The sequence below is a fragment of the Periophthalmus magnuspinnatus genome, chromosome 21 (assembly GCF_009829125.3).
Source record: "Periophthalmus magnuspinnatus isolate fPerMag1 chromosome 21, fPerMag1.2.pri, whole genome shotgun sequence".
In the NCBI taxonomy this organism is placed as follows: domain Eukaryota; kingdom Metazoa; phylum Chordata; class Actinopteri; order Gobiiformes; family Gobiidae; genus Periophthalmus; species Periophthalmus magnuspinnatus.
In genome coordinates, this window is record NC_047146.1 from 26,390,210 (window position 1) to 26,411,372 (window position 21,163).

At 38.0% G+C, this 21,163-nt stretch overlaps 1 protein-coding gene across 1 annotated transcript in view; it reads right to left on the reverse strand.

Moving 5' to 3' along the window:
- Nucleotides 1-21,163, reverse strand: part of lrp1bb (low density lipoprotein receptor-related protein 1Bb) — a 464,724-nt gene that overhangs the window by 405,801 nt on the left and 37,760 nt on the right. The window contains exon 2 of the mRNA XM_055230393.1: nucleotides 1,298-1,435. Within this exon, the coding sequence (XP_055086368.1) occupies nucleotides 1,298-1,435 (138 nt within the window). The remainder of the gene's footprint in view (nucleotides 1-1,297; nucleotides 1,436-21,163) is intronic.

Here is a 21,163-nt window from a genome sequence, read left to right on the forward strand (position 1 = left end):
CAGGGAGTCGGCTTTGAATGCTGCTCTATACAGAAAACAGGCCAAGTGTACTCTGAAATGTTGGTCAAGGTTAAATCAGAGCATGGATGGAAAGTGAAGAATTGAGTTATTGATACTGTGCAGAAAAAAAGCACACCAAAAAAAAAAAATGTTTTTAATTTTATCGTGATGTTTTTAAGGTGAAAATTAGACAACATTGTTGAAAAAACAAACAAACAAAAACAAAAACAACGTGTACCTGTAATGTCTTGCCTTGAAACTAATTTAAAGATATCAAATTTACTCAAGCAAAACATTCACATTGCCAAATTGTTGTATATGCATTACAGTTCTAAATCCATCCATGCCATGCAGGTAATAATTTTGTAATTGCTCTAATAAAATAAAATACAAAAAATAAGAACTGAACCTTGTACAAAAATATAGACAAATTTGTGTCTATCACTATCACATGGGAGTATGGGCAGCTGTCAAATACTATTTGTCATATTTTGTATGAACCATAGCTTCCTAACTACACTGCACAAAATATTTCTTTATACCCCTTTGTTTTTACCACCATTTTACCAGTTTTTACCAGTTTTTACCAGCATTTGACCATCAGCAATTGAAGCAATTTGAGTTGTATACCACATTCATTTCTCAGGCCTTAATATGTCAACACATTTGGAACACCCTGTTCTCTACACTCAGGCGAAAGTTGTCAAATTACACAAATACCTTCACTTGCAAATTTTCTTTGAGACTTTAAGACTTTAAGACAACTTTAAGAACACATACACCAATCCCCGTTCAAAGCACTCAAAGCGTTTTATATCAAGGAACCACTCACCCTTTCATAGACGGGTGTATGCAGACATGGGGGAGAGGTGGGTTAAGTTGTGTGGGAGCTGGAATTGCACCACTAACCTTTGGGTCAGTGGATCAGACCGCTTAACCTATTATGTTTTATGCCAAGCGGAATTCGAACCACTAACCTTCGGCTCAATGTGCAAACACTCTACCAACTGAGCTACTATCGCCCTAACTTGTGTACTGGTGACAAAGCGAGTAAACCACAGTTCATCCCAATGCAGTTTTTATTATGCTATTATAAAATCTTAACTAAACTTCTCTGTAAACAGTTATCTAATTAGCAAAATGCATTCCCATTGACTGCTTAGAAAATCATTTCCACTTTTTGATAATTCAGGCAGCATAAGCGAGTAGTGATTAACATATCAGTCGGCATTACTCATTAATTCCAGTTTTATGAATGCTCATTGGGAGTTGGTGGCACTACATTACAGCGTCTTACCTCGACAGTGTACCCCCTCGTCATAGCCGTCGTCACAGTCCTTTGCCCCATTGCAGAGTTTGTTGAAATGAATGCACTTTTTGGTACCTGTGCATTGTATGTGGTTTAGTGGACATCGGATCACCACCTCCTGTGCACCTAAAACAGAGATACAGGTTTGTCATACAGCGATGCAAAAACCCATGCAATTACCATGTGTGTTCTGGAATATAGGATAGCATCAATGCATGGAAGAGAAATGAGTTTAGCATTTGTCTCATGTATTTACACAATTTATGGATATTTTTTCAGCTACAGTATATGTAAAGCAAATATTTAAAACAGACCTGTTATGCAAAATCAACTTTTCAGAGCTTAACTGTGTTATAGTTGTTTCCCTGATTGATTTGTGCATAATTGATTATTTTTAAGACGCCATATTGCTGATGAATCCTCGTTTTCACCAACAGCAGCACACACCTATTGCTCTCTTCGTTCCTCAATTTTATTTTGTTAATCGATGATACATCAGCTGACGTCAGCTCCCATTGGGCACTGCAGTTTTCTAATGCGGAAGTCAGCGGACTTGTTTCTTTGGTCAAGTCATTTTAGATGAATATTGTGATTTAAAATGTGCAAATAATCCACGGGTGTAATACATTATAACTATATAGCAGACACAAGCACAATAGGTCCTCTTTAAGAATAAAGCAATTGCCAGTAATTCATTCAAACAGAGTTTGTTAAATATCTTGCCTGAGGACACAAAAATCGGGAATCAAACTGCCAATCTTCAAGTTAGTGTTTACTGCTGAATGAGGCTCTATTTTGTAATTATTAAAGCATTCCTATGTTATTTTATATATTTTTTCCAGTGAGGCTAATCAAGCAATGGAAACCTGTATTGTTATGGAAAATTATATGTTTTTGTCTAGTGTCTAATAATTCAAATGTGAGTTGCAGTTTCATATGTATAATTAATGTACACATATTTAACTAATTATTATTTTTCAGCGCAAAGTTGTACAGTCCTGTTTTAAGAGCGCCTTCTCAAAGTGCTGACACTTCAAGCCCCCTTTTATAGGGGGAAGCAGAACCTATGCATATGCAAATGTATTTATACTTCACACCATTGTGTTTTTTTGCTCTTTTTTTCTACACATAACAGATGTTCAGCACCCTGCTTTGCACCCGCTGTGGTGACGCCTCATAACAAACTGCCCCAGTCTCCTGCCTCCCTGCCTCAGCCCGGAGCAGCTGTTTAAGGATTCATGAGGCACATAGATAACCCTCATCCGCGTGGAACATAAAACATGGCTGACCACTGCACGATCTACTAGAAGAAAACAACAACTGCGATATTGTCACAAGATATGAGCCAGTGCAAACATAACTATCTGAATAGTAAGACTATCTCAGTATCTGACCTTTTGGGATCTTAGGCACAAGAGCTTCATTTTTGTTACACAAAAATTACTCTTGTGAACCTCATCAAAATCACACCTGGAGTTGTGTTTTGTTTCATTCACACATGTTCGAGTAATCCTGCAATATTAGTCTGTCTACATCTCCAAAGCTCAAAATGCCCTGTTCCTGCTACCTTTTACCTTTTGTTCAGTAGAGATAGGCATTTACTGGTCTGAAATTATTCAAATGATTCTAGTCAAGGTGTATGGAGTTTAAAAACACAGTGGGGCACTTCCTGTATTATCACATGACATCACAAGTTGGAAGTGATGAGGGTCTTCTGTTTGAGAGAAGAACCAAGCCTAAATAAGTAGAGTGTAAATTAAACATGTGTGAATGAAACAAAACACAACTCTAGGTATGTTTTTGATCAAGACTACTATTGTATTGTTGTGTCCTTAGGCAAAACACTTCACCCACATTACCTAGTATGAATGTGGTGTATGTGTGAACGATAGATTGTGGTTGCGGGAGCTGATGGTGTAAATGGGCAGCCTTGCTTCTGTCAATCTACCTCAAGGCGTTTATGGCTGCAAAAGTACAATAACATCACAAAGTTTGTTATTGTACTTTTTCAGGCACTTTGGGTAGTTTGAAATGCGCATTATCATTAGTTTTAAATCTGTTGTTTATTTTCTTAAAAGATGTTAAGTGCATTTATTGCATTATAGTTTTAATGAGCAGCTTTTATTTCCGATATAGAATGAACGCTAGCACAATTTTAACATGTTTTATTCAACATTTAAAATTCAAATAGCATCTAGGTAGTGATTTACAATCATGTGTCAGCCTCTTAAGCACAACAACACATCTGCCGACTACACCTCCCATTGCAAAATCCTTCTTCACCTTATGTAGATACCAATTACCACAGTGCCCACTTAAGGTAGAAATGTATGCCCTATCACAAAACTAGAAGGAGCACATCTCAAAAGACTCAAACCATCTTGACCAAACAATTACTTCTGACCTCTATTTCCTCCTTGGAGTAAAAGGTACTGCAATTAATGTGACTTTTACAAAAGAGCACTTCCAACTGCAAAAGATTTACTATGGGGATTTGTGTGGCAGCGGTATTGACATAATAATAGCACGCATTACTTTTCCCTCCAAGGATGTTTTATTGCCAAGCGGGAGAGCAGATTTTCTCTTTAATGAATATTTCTTGGCTTTGACGTCGAGCCCCAGCGATTCACAGTATTTTTATGCCATATTTAGGTAAGTCAAATCTAAGTGACCTTGTCTGAGAGAGTTCATATTTCATACATGAGCAAACTGGCAGCAGCCTCATCTTCTGTGCTCCAAATGTGTTTTAAGGAACTCTCAGTTCATTCTGCCCTGACGTATTTTCAATTGACTTTGTGAAATGTGTTTTTCCCTCTAGTTCTTAGAAAGCCCGTTTTAGAATAGGTGACTTTGAGAAAATATTTAGCCATGCAAAACCATCAATACCATTTAATTTAAAGTCATATTCAAAAGCTGATTGGATCGGCTACCTTTTCAATTGGTGATGAGAGTTATAGAAAATAATATGTGTTTGCAGTTGTGTATGGCAAGACTCAAGGCTGAGCATTGAACACTAATAGCGCGGATACCAATCTTAGCACTTTTAATGAGGAAAAGAGCTAAGACGATTGATCCAGTGTAGACTTGAGTGCATTTATTCATCAACAAAAAAACAAATATTTACAAAAAAATAAGGGACAAACTTAATAGCAGCATGGCCACAACAGCCTGTACATACAGCATCAAGGCCTTTCATGATAACAAATGTTGAAGTGCAATATACTGATTCTAAAAATATTGCAATAAAGGATAATACTGAAATGAAATGATGGCACTCTCACAATAAGCTTAAAGCAGGATAATCACAGTAAACCCTTTCTAAGTGAATCATATGAAACGTAATGTTGCCATCAATAATAATAATAATGGATTACACACGCTTTACAGGCTTGTCAAAGCCTCTCAAAGCGCCACACTATAGTCATTATTCATTCATTTCCACACTTTGTGATGGTAAGCTACTATTGTAGCCACAGCTCCCCTGGGCAGACTGACAGAAACAAGGCTGCCAATATGTGCCATTGGCCCCTTAATACTACCGTAAATTTCGGACTACAGAGCGCACCTTGATATAAGCCGCACCAGCTAAATTTGAAGAGAAAATCAATTTTGTACATATATAAGCCGCACCTGAATAAAAGCCGCAGGTTTTCATATTGTAACATGAGATATTTACACAGAAAGACGGTGCACCGACACGCTTTTTTTTAAACTGTGCCTGAAAATTGGCACCAACACGACAACAACACGGGATGAACACATCTGCAGGTTTAGAAAATAAAGCTGCACCAACACGGAAAATCTGCTTTTATTTACTCTGAAAACTTTTGTTGTCTTTTTACATTGACCAAGTTGGATTCATTGATGTCGAGCTTACGTGCAGTGGCTCTATTTCAGGGGTCGGCAACTCGCGGCTCCGGAGCCGCATGCGCCTCTTTCCGCCTCATACTGCGGCTCTGCGTGGCTTGGGAACTGACACAGACACAGCTCACAGTCCTGCGTAAAGAGCCCTGATTTTCAGACGCTGTGCGCACAGGGGTCAGGAGCAACTTTGGCCCGTCCCTAATGACACACTAATAAGCTCGTCCGTAGATGTATCATGAAAATCCTGCTGGAAATCGCCACAGAAATCTATTTGATGTAGTAGCAAGTATATTATCTGCTCTTGTCTCCGCGGTGACGTATCACGTATAACACATCAGACACGACGCACAAAAGTAGAGCCACAAGCGAGTGAAAATGAGCCAAAACAAAAGTCTTTGGAGATCTTTTTAACAAAGGGGAAAAGGACAACTGAGGAGCCAGAAGAAGAGACTACGACCTCCAAGAAAAAGAAAGATAAATTTAACAGACAATGCCTACTTAAAATCTGGGTTTGTCGCTACAGGTGACATACGCACAGAGTCCGCTCTGCGTAACATACGGGAAAAGCAAATAAGGCAATGAAACCTTCAAAACTGCTTTGGCACATGGAGAATAAGCACCTGGGATTAAACGATACGCTACGAGTTTTTTTGTTGTTGTTTTTTTAAAGAAACTGCGGAGTAGAGTAGACATAATCACATAATCAGCGCAGGGCTCACACTGATGCAGCGGTTTGGTGAGTTGTATTTTTTTAATGCACTTAAGTTGTTTTTGCCATATTTATCTGCCACGTGTAGAAGGCTTGTCCGTGAAAGTAAAACCTACATTATTCCGTTACATTATTGTTATTATACAGTGTTATCTTCATTTTAGATGTCAAAAAGTATTTGCGGCTCCCAGTGTTTTATTTTATGTGGAAAGTGGGTCCAAATGGCTCTTTGCGTGTTAAAGGCCGACCCCTGCTCTGTTTCCTTTCTGTTTCTTTATCTTAAAAACTGCATCATATCCATTTCATGATGCGCAAAATGATCGTTCAAAATCAAAACTAGTGAATTCTTCAGAGCAGAATCTTTCCCCACGTCTGTCTCACTTTTACGTTTACAGCTAGAGAGCGCCCCCCAGGGTCCGTTATCCAGTAAAATTCCATATATAAGCCGCACTGCTGTAAAAGCCGCAGGGTTCAAAGCGTGGAAAAAAAGTAGCGGCTTATAATCCGAAATTTACGGTACATAAAAATGTGAAAAATGTCCCCACTAGTGTGAAGAAAAGGTACACTCAAAATATATTGAGCCTAAAAAAATATTGTTCATATAGCATATACTGAACGTTAAGTTGATTAGTAATTGTCGTGACAGGCCTAACAGTACCTCCCCTGAGCAGACTGAGGTCAGTTGTTTTTATAGAACACCTCCTTTAATTGGCCCTTCCCATACACCAGGATGTAAGTACAGGTAAGTTTTAACATGTTAACCTCAGTCCTATGTTATCCATTCAAATCCTTAATACAAAAATAGATATCCCTTTATATGTTAGTAATGTTAAATGTAGAAACAGTAGATTTAAAATGACTAAAACTTTGGAACACCCCTTCTCCTAAGCACACAGTTGTCTACCCCAGAACCTTCTCAAAGTGCTCCGGCTCCTCTGTAATTTTTGGATGGTGGACAAAAGAGATAATTGGAGTGGCGAGGGGCATTGTTCTTCCTGGGTTTCTTCTTATTATTATTAGGCCCGAGCCTGGGACTCCGTCCCGGAGAGGGACTCATTAAAACCGCGTCCGGAGCGTGGAAAATGGCAAAAATCAAATAGTAAACACGCCCCGACATGGCAGTGACTGGTGTCAAAAATTAGAACTCGACGAGCTCTAATTGTCACAAAAGACCCCGAGAAAAAATAACGAAAGACGACTCGATTGCGCCACCTCAAACTTTGATTGTCATGGGGCCAATGGGAGCCCGACTCGGAAAAAAGTCGACGTAAAAATCCGAAACTCACATCAAAAAAAAGTACATGTCGGGACACGACAAAAATGATATTATGGCCCCGCCCTAAAATGTACAGGACGTCGGCCATATTGGATCAAACCCGGGAAAGACAAAAGTGCACACCCTCACATTCAGGACATTTTCTCGCACAGTTTTCATCACAAACACGTCAAATTTTGTCAAATCCCTCTAAACCCATGTGTGATTAAAGATTAACAATTACATTTTGATTATGACTTTGGGTGTGGTCAGGGTGAATTTTCAACAAAATCGCAATTTTTGGAATATTTCAAAAAAATATTTCTCTTTCACACATTTTTTGTTGGGAAAACGCTAATACAGCGTTTATGCACATTTGTGAGCTGAACGCAATGATATGCAAATCAAGGCACTCTCTCACAAAATGGCTCTCTAGCGCCCTCTTCAGATTTCATTTTCAAAAATTCGTAGAAGACAATCGATTTGTCGTGGACGTGTGAAAAAAATCACAGGGGCCTTATTTGTGATGAGGCACAATGTGAGAAAGCCACATGACTGTAGCTGTTATGGTTTAGGAGAAAAATAATGGGTGGAAAAAAAAATTCCATTATTATTATTAGGCCCGAGCCTGGGACTCCGTCCCGGCGAGGGACTCATTAAAACCGCGTCCGAAACCCGGAAAATGGCAAAAATCAAGTAGTAAACACGCCCCGACATGGCAGTGAGTGGTGTCAAAAATTAGAACTCGACGAGCTCTAATTGTCACAAAAGACCCCGAGAAAAAATAACGAAAGATGACTCGGTAGCGCCACCTCAAACTTTGATTTTCATGGGGCCAATGGGAGCCCGCCTCGGAAAAAAGTCGACGTAAAAATCCGAAACTCACATCAAAAAATAGTACATGTCGGGACATGACAAAAATGATATTATGGCCCCGCCCTAAAATGTACAGGAAGTCGGCCATATTGGATCAAACCCGAGAACGACAAAAGTGCACACCCTCGCATTCAGGACATTTTCTCGCCCAGTTTTCATCACAAACACTTCAAATTTGGCCAAATCCCTCTAAACCCATGTGTGATTAAAGATTAACAATTACATTTTGATTATGACTTTGGGTGTGGTCAGGGTGAATTTTCAACAAAATCGCAATTTTTGCAATATTTCAATAAAATATTTATCTTTCACACATTTTTTGTTGGGAAAAGGCTAATACAGCGTTTATGCACATTTGTGAGCTGAACGCAATGATATGCAAATCAAGGCACTCTCTCACAAAATGGCTCTCTAGCGCCCTCTTCAAATTTCATTTTCAAAAATTCGTAGAAGACAATCGATTTGTCGTGGACGTGTGAAAAAATTCACAGGGGCCTTATTTGTGATGGGGCACAATGTGAGAAAGTCACATGACTGTAGCTGTTATGGTTTAGGAGAAAAATAATGGGTGGAAAATGCGTTTCCATTATTCTTCTTCTTATTATTATTTTGGTCGCGACTTTGAATCCACTTTTGACCCCCTGAACGTCAACGAAGTCAATTTTATTGGACCCAAAATTCAAGATTGGTGAAAAATTTATTATTTTGATGTTCAAAAAAATGAATGTATCAAAATGACTCAATAGCACCACCTCAAAATTTGAAATACATTGCGGCAATGAGAGACCTTTTTCATCGTAGACAAATGAAATTTGGTACAAACATAGAACATGTCAAGACAAGTAAAAAATTATATTATGACCCCACCCTAAACCCTACAGGAAGTCGGCCATTGTGAGCGGAACCTCATTTTTTCAAAATTTTACCTCTCACATTTGGATTTTTTGCGCCTTGGATTTTCATTCAACAAACTTGCAAATTGGTCAAAATGAACTAGACCCATGTGGGATTATAAGCAACTCTTTTGGAATTTTCTAAGTAATAAAATGTGGGTGTGGCCAGCCTGCAAAGAAAAAAGCCATTTTTAAAAGTTTTTCATTGCATGTAACTCACACAGTTAGTGTCCTACGTCCCGGCATGAATATACTTTTTTATTCAAAATGTTGATCTGAACACATAGATATACAATTTACACAGGTCAGACTTTATATTTCTCCACAGCGCCCCCTCAAACTTTCATTTTATGGGGCCAATGGGAGCCCGACTCGGAAAAAAGTCAACTTAAAAATCTGAAACTCACATCAAAAAATAGAACATATTGGGACATGACAAAAATGATATTATGGCCCCGCCCTAAAATGTACAGGAAGTCGGCCATATTGGATCAAACCCGGGAACGACAAAAGTGCACACCCTCACATTCAGGACAGTTTCACACCAGTGATAGAGCTCATGGAGACAAGCAAGAAAGCCAATCATAGTGCGGCCCTAGGACGGACAGGAAGTCGGCTATATTGAATCGAAAATTCGCCATATTTTTCGCTGCGTATTTTCAAAATGCTACTAGTCTCAGGTTTTTGGTCCAAATGAGCTCAGATTTCACATGCCACATCCAGACACATGGGTTTTCAGAAGTTATCCACGTTTTCTCCGAATTCCACACGGTTCGCCCATACGCCGCCACCGAAATACGCCTTCGTTTCCTGTTTTTTCGATGTCCTCTCACGACCACAGGCATTGCCCTACAGAGCTCACATTCACATCACATATGCGAGATTGGGGCATGAATGGAATGCAATATTAATTTTAATAAAAATGAACACTATAGCGCCCCCTACCATAGGGGTGAAACGCAAACATTATCGGATTCCTACGAAATTCGCGAAATAAATTGGGGGCATGACGTGGACCAAAAAATAATATTACGGGCATAGGTCTTTTTTCACACTTGGCCACCGGGGGCGCAAAGACTCCAAATAAAATCATTTAAAAATGTCTGACACGCACATGCATTGGTCTACACAGCTCAAATTCACATCACACGTGTGATATGAGGGTATTAATAAAATGGATTATTAATTGTAATAAAAATGAACACTATACCGCCCTCTACCATAGGGGTGAAACGCCAACATTATCGGATTCCTACGAAATTCGGGGAATAAATCAGTGGCATCAGAAGAAACAAAAAATTACATTATAGCCATGAGTCATTTTCCACGGTTGGCCACCAGGGGTGCAAATACTAAAAAAAAAAATCATTAAAAAATTTCGTACACGCACATACATGGTTCTAGACAGCTGAAATTCTCATCACACATGTGATATCAGGGTATTAATAGAATGCACTATTAATTGTCATGTAAATGAACACTATAGCGCCCCCTACAGTATTTGTAAAATACTCAACTTTGTCTGATTGGCATGAAACTTGGGGAGATAATTTTGGGCATTAAAAGGGGCAAAAAAGTCAATTACACCATACCTGTATTATGTACGTGGTTGCCGGTTTAATGCCTTGCACAGCCATTGTAATGTGTTGGTCACCCATATTTATATAGAAACTGTGTGAAGGGGGGCGGATTGTGGCCATGGGGTGGCCGGGCGGGGAAAATGGTGCGTGGGGGCAGTGGCCGGCCCCGGGCGGTCGCATGGGGGGCGAGGGCCATCATCGCCGCTTGCGGCTTTAATTAACATTTTAATTAAAAAACAAAACTGTCAAATGCACTGTGAAATGTGATTCTTCTATTAGTTTGTCAGTTCATATAGTAAATAGTTATAGATAAATAGATATTAAAGCTATATAATAAATAATTTTTATATAGCGAGTTTCCAGCTTCAAAGCACTGAAACATTTTACATCAAGGAACCACTCACCCAGTCACACATCCATGTATGCAGACACTAGGAGTGAAGTGGGTTGAGTATCTTGCCCAAGAACACAGATTCATCTGTGGGAGTTGGAAACACACTGCCACCTGTCAGTAGGTCTGAGCACCCAGTGATGTTAATGTTGAGGGCAGGATTCACACTGATAATCTTCGGATCAGTGGATAACAACTATCAAATGCACTTGCCTATACTTTTTTTCTTTTACAAGTCACTTTTAAACTGCAACAACATACATTGCATTCATTAATAAACATTTTAAAACTTTCTGCTTGTTATTTTTACATGTTTACTTTAAGGTCAGGTCTAGGTAATGGACTTGCTAGTAGCTACATTACAGTTGCCCATACAATACATAAAATGCTCTGGTGCCATGGGCTGTGTCTATCTAGCAATCTCATGTAAATATCATGTATATCATGTATTCCAGGTTTGAAGAAAACAATGTAGTCTCTCATTCCATCAGTCTATCCATCTATCATTCCATCTATCTACCTACCACACTATCTATCATTTCCAACATTCACCTTTTGTGCCTCTGCCTCTCATCCTTACTGCACCCCTGTATGGGTCCATGACAGTATACAGTGTTGTCATCCTTTGCCTTTGCCTGCTCACCACATGGGCCTAATCTTACGCGATAAGAGGAAGGCTGGCCATGAATATTCAGGGAGCCATAGCAACACAGATGGGCTCTCTACGGCTCAAGTGCTTACGGTTCCTGTCAATTCCCGAACTACGGTACAGTATTATAAAAGAGCCAGGAGCATATCTCAAAGTCACTCTGTACACTACTCTGTCTCTTGATTTTTCTCGTGATAGTCATGCGTCTCGGTTCTTGCTCCCAAAAGTGGCTGTTAAGGCAGCAGGTAGTGAGAAATTTGGCCAATAGGATGTGAGGACAGATGCAATAGACTTCATGTGGTTTTGGTATCCTGACAAACAAGGGAGCTTTACGTAGAACATGCACAGAGGATGGAGAGGAAATAGCTTGGGAGATATATGTTATGATATACGAAATGCCAGGCGCAAAGGCACAAAGCAAAGTCGCAAAGGCGAAAAGGTGCAAAGCAAAGTCGCAAAGATGCAAAGGCGCAAAGCAAAGTCAAAATAATAGCTACTTTTGAAGATTTACGAGGGTTGCAAGATTCATGATTGGAACGAAATCGTAATTTGAATGGACACAATTAGAATGGACACTATATTTCTTTCACAAGCAAATTATCCTGTCTTCTTCTGCATCTTGTATAAGTAAATGGTCATATTTTATATAACATTTTTTCTCATTCACACACACATTCATACCAGTGTATGCAGACACATTGCGCACATTCATCTGTGGGAGCTGGAATCGCACTGCTAACCTGTGGGTCATTGGATCTGAGCACTCAACCAATGATGTTTAGGTCAAGAGTGGGACTCAAACCTCCAACTGAGCTACTGTCGCCCAGAACTTTGTCCAGAATCCTATTATTAAAACATAAATCTAATCATAATCACAATGCTTGTCAGAAAAAGAAACACAATTAGATATTTTTTCCCAAATTGCGCAGCTCTAGATTACAGTGTAGAACCAGCACTTTGTAACAAAATTGGATGGCTATGTGCTGTCTGTATAATTGCAAAACATTTTGATTTTGATTGCTAACCCAGAATAAAGAGATGCTGTTGGAATACGTTTTGAAATATGGATGTGTGATGGCGGTCCTGTCATGTTTCGAAAATCAGGTATACCTGAATAATTTCAAGGCCTTAAGCTAGTACTAAGAATGATCAGTAATGTTAATAAATGAAAGAGAATTGATTATGCCATGATTTCAAAGGACAGTGGGTGACAATAGCTCAGTTGGAAGAGTGTTTGTCTGTGGTCCTGAAAGTTGGCAGTTCAAATCCTGCTCTCAACATCAACATCATTGCTGTAATGGTCAGATCCACAGGAGTGAGGTGCAATTCCAGCTCCCACTATTGAATACTGTTGGTGAGTCCTTGGGCAAGATACTTCACTCTCCATTCCCTAAGTGTCTGTGTACACTGGTATGTGAATGGGTGAGAGGCTACTTGATGTAAAGTACTTTGAGTGCCTTGAAGGTAGAAACGTGCTATATAAAAATATGACCATTGACTCATACTGTATATTGATTAGAATATTATATAGTAAAGTTGGACTCAGCTGTTTTTTGTTATTATAATTTACCTGAAAAAGTTAGTTGATCCTAATATAATTATTTGAACATTTTAAAGTGTTTTCTTTCTTTCGTAAAAAAAACCCCCAAAAAACAAAAAAAACTAAACAATACATTATTAATTTGAATACCAGAACAGTTAACGTCAGTAATTTCTATATTTCCAAGTGTCATTTTTCACAGAAGAGATAAAAGAAGCATTATTTACACAAAACAACTCATTTAACCATCATGAGAAAATAATTCATTTGAGAAAAAATAAATTAGTTCTGCTTTAAAATATTGTTAAGTGGCTGAAATTAAAAGCAATCTGTTTAACTTTGTTACATGCCAAGCTCAAGACAGAAGGCAACACAAAAGTCCCTTGCAATTCCCTCACTGCTATTTGGTCAAGAGAGGATTGAGTATCTTGTATTTTCATTTATTTTTATCTTTACAGAGAGACTGAAGATAGACTCAAGAACTATATGATTTTGACATCATGACAAATAAGGGATCAGTGAAGTAGTATGTTATAGTAGTATCTTTTGTTCAAATGTACTTCAAAAGCAAGTATCCAACTGTCAGCTGTAAGCCTGCCTTAACAACTGTGGTAGGTTTAATTTATCTTTCTCTTAGAATTATATTCACTTCTTGTTAATATTTTTAGTTCAGTTTTCTGGGACACACTTCCAACGTGGATGCTAAAACAATACAACCTCCTTGTAATATTAATTCTAATTTTGACAGAGTGATAAAAATACACCAAAACCAAAAAACTATAACTACGTATAGAAGGTTACCAACAGCATGTAAAAATTGAGTAAATATTACCCAAGGTAGAAAATAAGATATATTGTGCAAATCCTTGTCCTCCAAAGACTGTAAGTGCATTTGTTTTGGCATATATTTAATATTAAACCAGATGCCCTACCTGACTATTCTCAATTTAGAAATAATACAGTGCTTTGACAACTGCAGTTCAAGGGGCTCAACTGTACGGGCGATTCTAGGTCCAAACAATGCAAAAGTATGTTTACGTGTTCACTCATTTAAGTACTGGTATAGACTATATATATAAATGGACAAAGCCAACCTGCTAGCTTGCGTGTTTCAGATAGGAAGTGAGTATGAGTGCACATTTGACTCCATCCACTCTGGCTCCAATTAATGTTATATTGAAAAAAACATTGCCCCTCTCTCCGCAGCTACTGCTCAGACTCGTCATTTTGGTCTTAAAATATTCGTATCAACCCACTTATGACTGGTGTTTTTATTTTGCCATTTTGTCCATAAATCAAGATATGAACATTAATAAGAGACAAATAAGGCACCTTCTTTTCCCGAGGTCGCTCCCACTAGAGTTAGCAATAAGTTTGACAGCGTTGCTGTGAACCTTCTCCCTGCTAATCTACTGGTGCAGGAAGGAAGGGGTGTTACCTTCAACAGCCTCACTCCAGATTGGCTCTTTGGTTGCTATACTTGCGGTCTGAATTCCAAATGTAGAACTTGGCTTCAAATTTGCCCCTGGAACTGCTAGCCTCGATGAGCTTCACTTGACATCACTGACTTCCATGCTATGGGTGATGTCAGTCTCCCTTAGTCCACTTCTTTATAATAATGGCTTACACTTGTAATGCGCTTTTTCAGAAGCTTTACAGGCTTGTCAAAGCCTCTCAAAGCGCTACACTATAGTCATTATTCATTCATTTCCACACTTGGTGATGGTAAGCTACTATTGCAGACTGACAGAAGCGAGGCTGCCAATCTGCGCCATCGGCCCCTCCAACCACCACCTATCATTCGAGCACACACCACTTGCATACTAGGCAATGTGGGTGAAGTGTCTTGCCTAAGGACACAACGACAGAACTTGGTCCAAGCGGAACTCGATCCTCTGACCTTCGGGTTGAGGGACCAACACTCTAACCACTGAGCCACTGTCACCCCAATATATAGTCTATGTAACCATATAACCTAAACATATTCAGTTCATGCAAAGTTAAATATTAGAGCTAAAGTGAAACCACCTACAACTGCATAATTACTGTAAAGGTGAATGCCACTTTGTCATGCCAGTATGGCTTGCAGATTTGCATCCTAAATGTGCTGTTTCTATGGCAACATTTAGGATGCAATTACAAAGTTGAATTACAAAATGTTCAAGTCAGTAACTGATATTACAATACTGACATTTTACACAGAAATGGTACAAAATGTCTTTAGAGTTAGGTCTATGGTCTATATCTTTGTACTAAAAAACCTTCACATGCTTCTGCCCATGCCATGATGTCGTCCATTTGCTGATTAGAATGGCTGAGTGTAAAAAACAAAGTCATATCAAATACAAGAGCACTGTCTCCAAACCATGCATATTCCTAACTTAATCATAACACATCTAAAAAAAAGAAATTATAATATATATATATATATATATATATATATATATATATATATATATATATATAGGTCAACAGTAGCAATGCAAACCAAAAACTTGAACTAAAAAAATGTTGTTAAGATTGCACTTCGTTATCTTCCACCACTGGTCATTTATAAGTTTAATTTGATTGTTTTTGTATATATTTATGCCAGAATTGCTATATACTTTCAACAATGCGCTTATAGTTCAGGGTTCTATAGTTCAGGGTTCATTCTGTAGTTCAATATAATGCCCCCTGTGATTGTTTGTCATCAATAAGCATTGGTCTGAAATTGACACCTGGTCGACTCCCATGACCCCTGCCCTTCTCATTAGACGTGCACACAGTATATTGTACAGGAAGCAGCTGAGAAGCTAAGCTAAAATGTGCTTAAGTCATAAAAACAGCAGTATGCTAACAAGCACACAATGCATTTGCCATGTTTACCAAATATGAAATCCCACATGGCGTTGTACTGCTGAGCTTTTAAAACAAAATGCAACTTTGTTCAGATAAAGGGAAGACTACGTGCATATTTGAAATGTACTCAAATGCATATTAAGTCATTTCTATAAACAATATATTATGAAGGATTAAAAGTAAAATGTGTGTAATTCAAATTCTTCATTTCACTCCAGCCAGCAGATTAAAACCTACAATTGAGTTTATTAGATGACAAATATTATTGTTTTTGGGAAATTATAGCATCCACAGTTCATTTCAATTTCATAGTCTATTTAGTTGGTATCAGTCGTTGGCTGATGGATGGATTTCATTTGAACAAAATTTAGCACATTGAGAAATGCATTACAAATTGTCCACTCAAATAAATAAATATGACCTCCCAAATTTGGCAGATTTTGCACAATGTATTTTGAAAATCTAATGATATCCTATATTATTATGGTAAATTGTAAATGGTCAAATTTTATAGCGCTTTTCCACCTTAAAGAAACTCAAAGTGATTTACATCAAGGAACCTGTAATCGTCCGGAGAGCAACTTTAGCGGTTCAAAGAGGAACATAGCAGAGCTGAGACTGTTTGTCCAGTGCAGACCCAAGTGCATTTATTTAAACACCAAATATATTTACAAAAAAACAAGAAGAAATTCTAAAGAATCAACATAGAAGTACATCCCATACATACAGCACCCCCTCCTAGCCAACTGAGGTTTGCTCCTTTTATAGAGCACCTCCCTAATTGGCTGAGCCCACTCTGTATTACAGGTTAGTTTTCCCAAATCCAATTCTATTGTTAAAAAATTAGCTCCAATCAAACAGTGTAATCATTTATTCAATTAAATTGTTAGTTAAAATAGAGCTCTATGTTTACTTTATTTGTTTTAACAGTGAACACTAATTAGGTAACCCACAAAGCTAAAATATAGGACACCCCTCTTTGTTAACACCCAGTTGTCTGCCCCAGAGCCTTCTTAAGGTGCTTCGGCTCACAGGGGACTCACCTAAGACAGACAACATGGGTAAGTTAAAATTTGCAACAATTCAATTAATCAATTAGCTGATACAACGTTTATCAATAAAACATTTTAAACTTTTGTGTATATTGTCCTTTCAGGACTAAACATGGGGAATCAGCATTTAAGTTTTATGCAGCTAAAACTTGGAACAGTCTTCCTGAAGATGTGAGACAGGCCTTTACTTTGACAATGTTTAAATCCAGGCTCAAAACGGTTCTGTTTAGCTGTGCATACGACTGAAAGGTTTTTATTCTGCACTCTTCTCTTTTAATGTTAATTTTATGATGATTATTTGTGATTATTTATGTTTTGATTTGTGTGATTTTAATGTCTTTCTTATTCTGTAAAGCACTTTGAATTACCTTGTGTACGAATTGTTCTATACAAATAAACTTGCCTTGCCTTTCTTTCTGCTAGCCTCAAAGATAGGCCCATGTAATGGACTAGCTACATTACAGAACCACTCACCCATTCACACACACTTTTATACACCAGTGTACGCAGACACTGAGTACAAGTAGGCTTAAGTGTCTTGCCCAAGGACACAATGACAACATTGATCTGTGGGAGCTAGAATTGTCTTACCAATCTTTGGATCAGTTGACACTCTACCAACTCATCTACTGTTGCCCATATTATCACTCATTATTTGAATTTAGCCACATAGAGTACTGTACTATAGTATAAACCCATTTAAATTTCATCTGACACAGATCTATGCATTTCATCATGGCAGCTTGTGATATTAGCATGTACCTGTGGGCCAGCTGGAATGAATTAATGAATTCCAAATACAAAAAAAAATGAAGGGGCTGTCAGCGGGGGCACCTCCTTGAATCTCATTGTTTGGGGAATCATCGGGCCTCTCAGAAATCAAGTATAGACCATTTAATTTTCTTAATTTATGGTCAAGATGCTGATCAAAGTGGTCTCATGCTGCGTGTGCTGCTTATGAAGCAACGCTCGGGAGACTTCACATAGTCATCAGTAATATTAGGATGCTCTTTGGTTTAGTGCTTTCTAAGGATCATTCATAAAGGAATATGCTATGAGCCAGTCCACTTCATCTTCTTGGGTCTCACAGTGGAAAAGGGTTAGCAATGAATTATATGCTATATTTGTACTATATGAGCCTTATAACAAGCAAAACATAATCAAAAAATTGTATTAGCTAACTTAGGATGGCTTGTGATTACCAACATTAATTGAACAATAATAGTAATGTATGTGTATGTAAAAGTGAGCGCAAAACTCTTAAGGAGATAATTATGTAAGCCATCAAATCAGACTATACACCATTGATTTGGCATATTTACAGCAATGATAAATGGTAAATGGTCATATTTTAATATAGCGCCTTTCTACTTTCAAGGCATTCAAACCGCTTTACATCAAGGAACCCATTCACACACACTCATACACCGGTGTACACAGATACTGGGGAAGAGGTGGGTTTGAACATTTAGGATATTGAGAAATGCATTACGAATTGTCCAGTCAAATAAATAAATATGACCTCCCAAATTTGGCAGATTTTGAACTATTTATTTTGAAAATCTAATGGTATCCTATATTATTATGGTAAATTGTAAATGCTCACATTTATAAAGCATTTTTCCACCTTCAAGGAACTCAAAGTGGTTTACATCAAGGAACTCACCCATTCACACACACTTTTATACAGCAGTGTACACAGACACTGGGTACGAGGAGAGTTAAGTGTCTTGCCCAACAATACAATGACAGCATTCATGTGTGGGAGTTGGAATCGCTCGACCAACAATGTTTAGGTCGAGAGCAGAATCGAACTGCCAAGCTACAGATGAATTAATATGCACTGTTCCAAAAAAAAAAATTTAAAAAAATCCACAGATGAATACATAAATAAACAAATACAAAAACAAATATTTAATTGATTTGTTGCCAGTTCTAAGTATGGAGAAATGATTTTTGTCAGGAACAGTAACTTAGAGTACATTACACTTCTATCAAATGAAATCAAACCTAAACCTACAGACCAGGACTAACCCAGGACTAGAACAGGACAAGCTATGAACTAAACTATAGCCTACTGTGTGTGTTTTGGGGTTGATCGGGGAAACCATGGCACTAGGGTTCTGCAATTATTTCACTTTGAACTAAAATAATATTCAGTTAATTAACCCAGACACGGGAAGAACATGCAAACTCCACACAGAAAGCTCCTGCCCAATTAAAACAGGTATCTACGCTACCCACTGAGAAACCATGCCCTAAATCCTGGCATGCCAAGTGAATAGGCACACAGCACAACAAGAAACAAAAAACAAAAAGAAAAAAAAAAAAGTTTAAAAGTTTATATAGTCCCAAATTTACAAGCATTAATTACAAATAAAATAAAAAGTAGTCATCGGATATATTGCAGGCACACATAGTTAGTGACTTTCTCTCCTCTCTATATGACTGAAGATCCCATAATGCACTGCTTTCTCCCCCACCCATCCCTCCAGCCCATATGTCATATCATTAACTTTATGGTCCCCATATGGTTATTGCCTCTTCCTCTGCCTGTGAAGTTACCACTCCAATACTACTACTACTGCATAAATATAAAGTACAATAAAAATAAGTAGAGATACAGTCAGGTCCAGGCACTTACAATGTCATGTCCTATTCTATATAATTAGTGCTGATATACATGCATCCAAGAGTGTGGTGGTGAGGTCATCCATAGAAATATGTACATTCTTTTCATTTAGGGTAAACTTCAATGAGGTTATGTTGACAGCAGTGCATTGTTAACTATTATTAGCTCCAGTAAAGATATATATGCTGGAATCTGTTAAAAAGAAAAAGGAAGGAAGCGATGGCATACTAATAAAAAGACTATAGAATACACAGAGATACATTTCAGATTACAAATACATGCCACCATCACCCACTCTACTTGAATGATTGTAGAAGTATTAGTAATAGAATTTGTTGTTAAATGTTGTCAAATATTCTGTTTCAGTACCAGATTTATATTTTAAAGTCGCATGTTTAAGTCGCAAGTTAACAACATACTTGGGAACATTCCACACAAAAGTAATAACATCTTCACATCTCTTGTGTGTTTACTATTGATACTTTAATGTTTGATCTACCCCATGTCAATATAACAGAACTGGACATTTTGCTGTATTTTCTGACAGCATTATTAAAGTCAGTCCACTCCCCCATGTGGGCTCCTCGTATAAAAGACAATAGACAGTGACTGACAGCTCTGCCATGTGAGCTGCACAGAGCTCAGGGCACATGTATTAAGTAGCTTGTCCTGCATAGGAAAAGTGCATATGCAAGCATTTAGTGTTACTCTGAGGGGCTGGAATGTCTCACTGTCTTCACACCTACACTCTGTTTTATCAGTTTCATCAAGTCTACTGCCAAAGGAACATATGCACCACACTGGTTCAATTTCAAAATCACACATGTGATTAGTGCTATCAGTTTATTTTTTTAACTCCTTTACTTGCATATATCAAATCAAACCTAAAGCTATAAACCAGGACTAACCTAGGACTAGAACAGACAAACTGAACTAAACTGAGCTCAAACCAGTACATATGTGAAAGGTACCATTTACCTTTATTTGTTCTCTGCAGCACATGGGTGTCTTCAGATTAAAGGCTAGGTCAGGATGGAGGATCAGCCTGCTATGTATGTTTTGGGGTTGATCAGGGAAACCATAGCTTAGGGCCCTCCAATTATTTCAATTCGAACCAAGATAATATTCAGTCATTTAACCCAGGCACGGGAAAAACTCCTACCCAATTAAACCTGGTATCTACTCTACCCACTGAGAAACCATGCCCTAAAAGCTGGCATGCCAAGAGAATAGGCAGTCACAGTGCAAGAAAAAGACAAAAAAAAGTTTACATAGTCCCAATTTTATAAGCAATAATTACAAATAAATTAAAAATTAGTCATTGGATATATTGCAGGCACACATAGTTAACGACTTTCTCTCATTCTATATGATTGAAGATCCCATAATGCATTGCTCCCTCTCCCATCCATCCCTTCAGCCCATATGTCATATCATTAACTTTATGGTCCCCATTACTATTACCCAAAGACCATCATTTCACCATTATATGCTATCTGTCCATATTTTTGTATGCTTAAGTGTGGGTGAAAATTTGACAACATGGTGAACTTGCATGGTGGACTGTGTAAC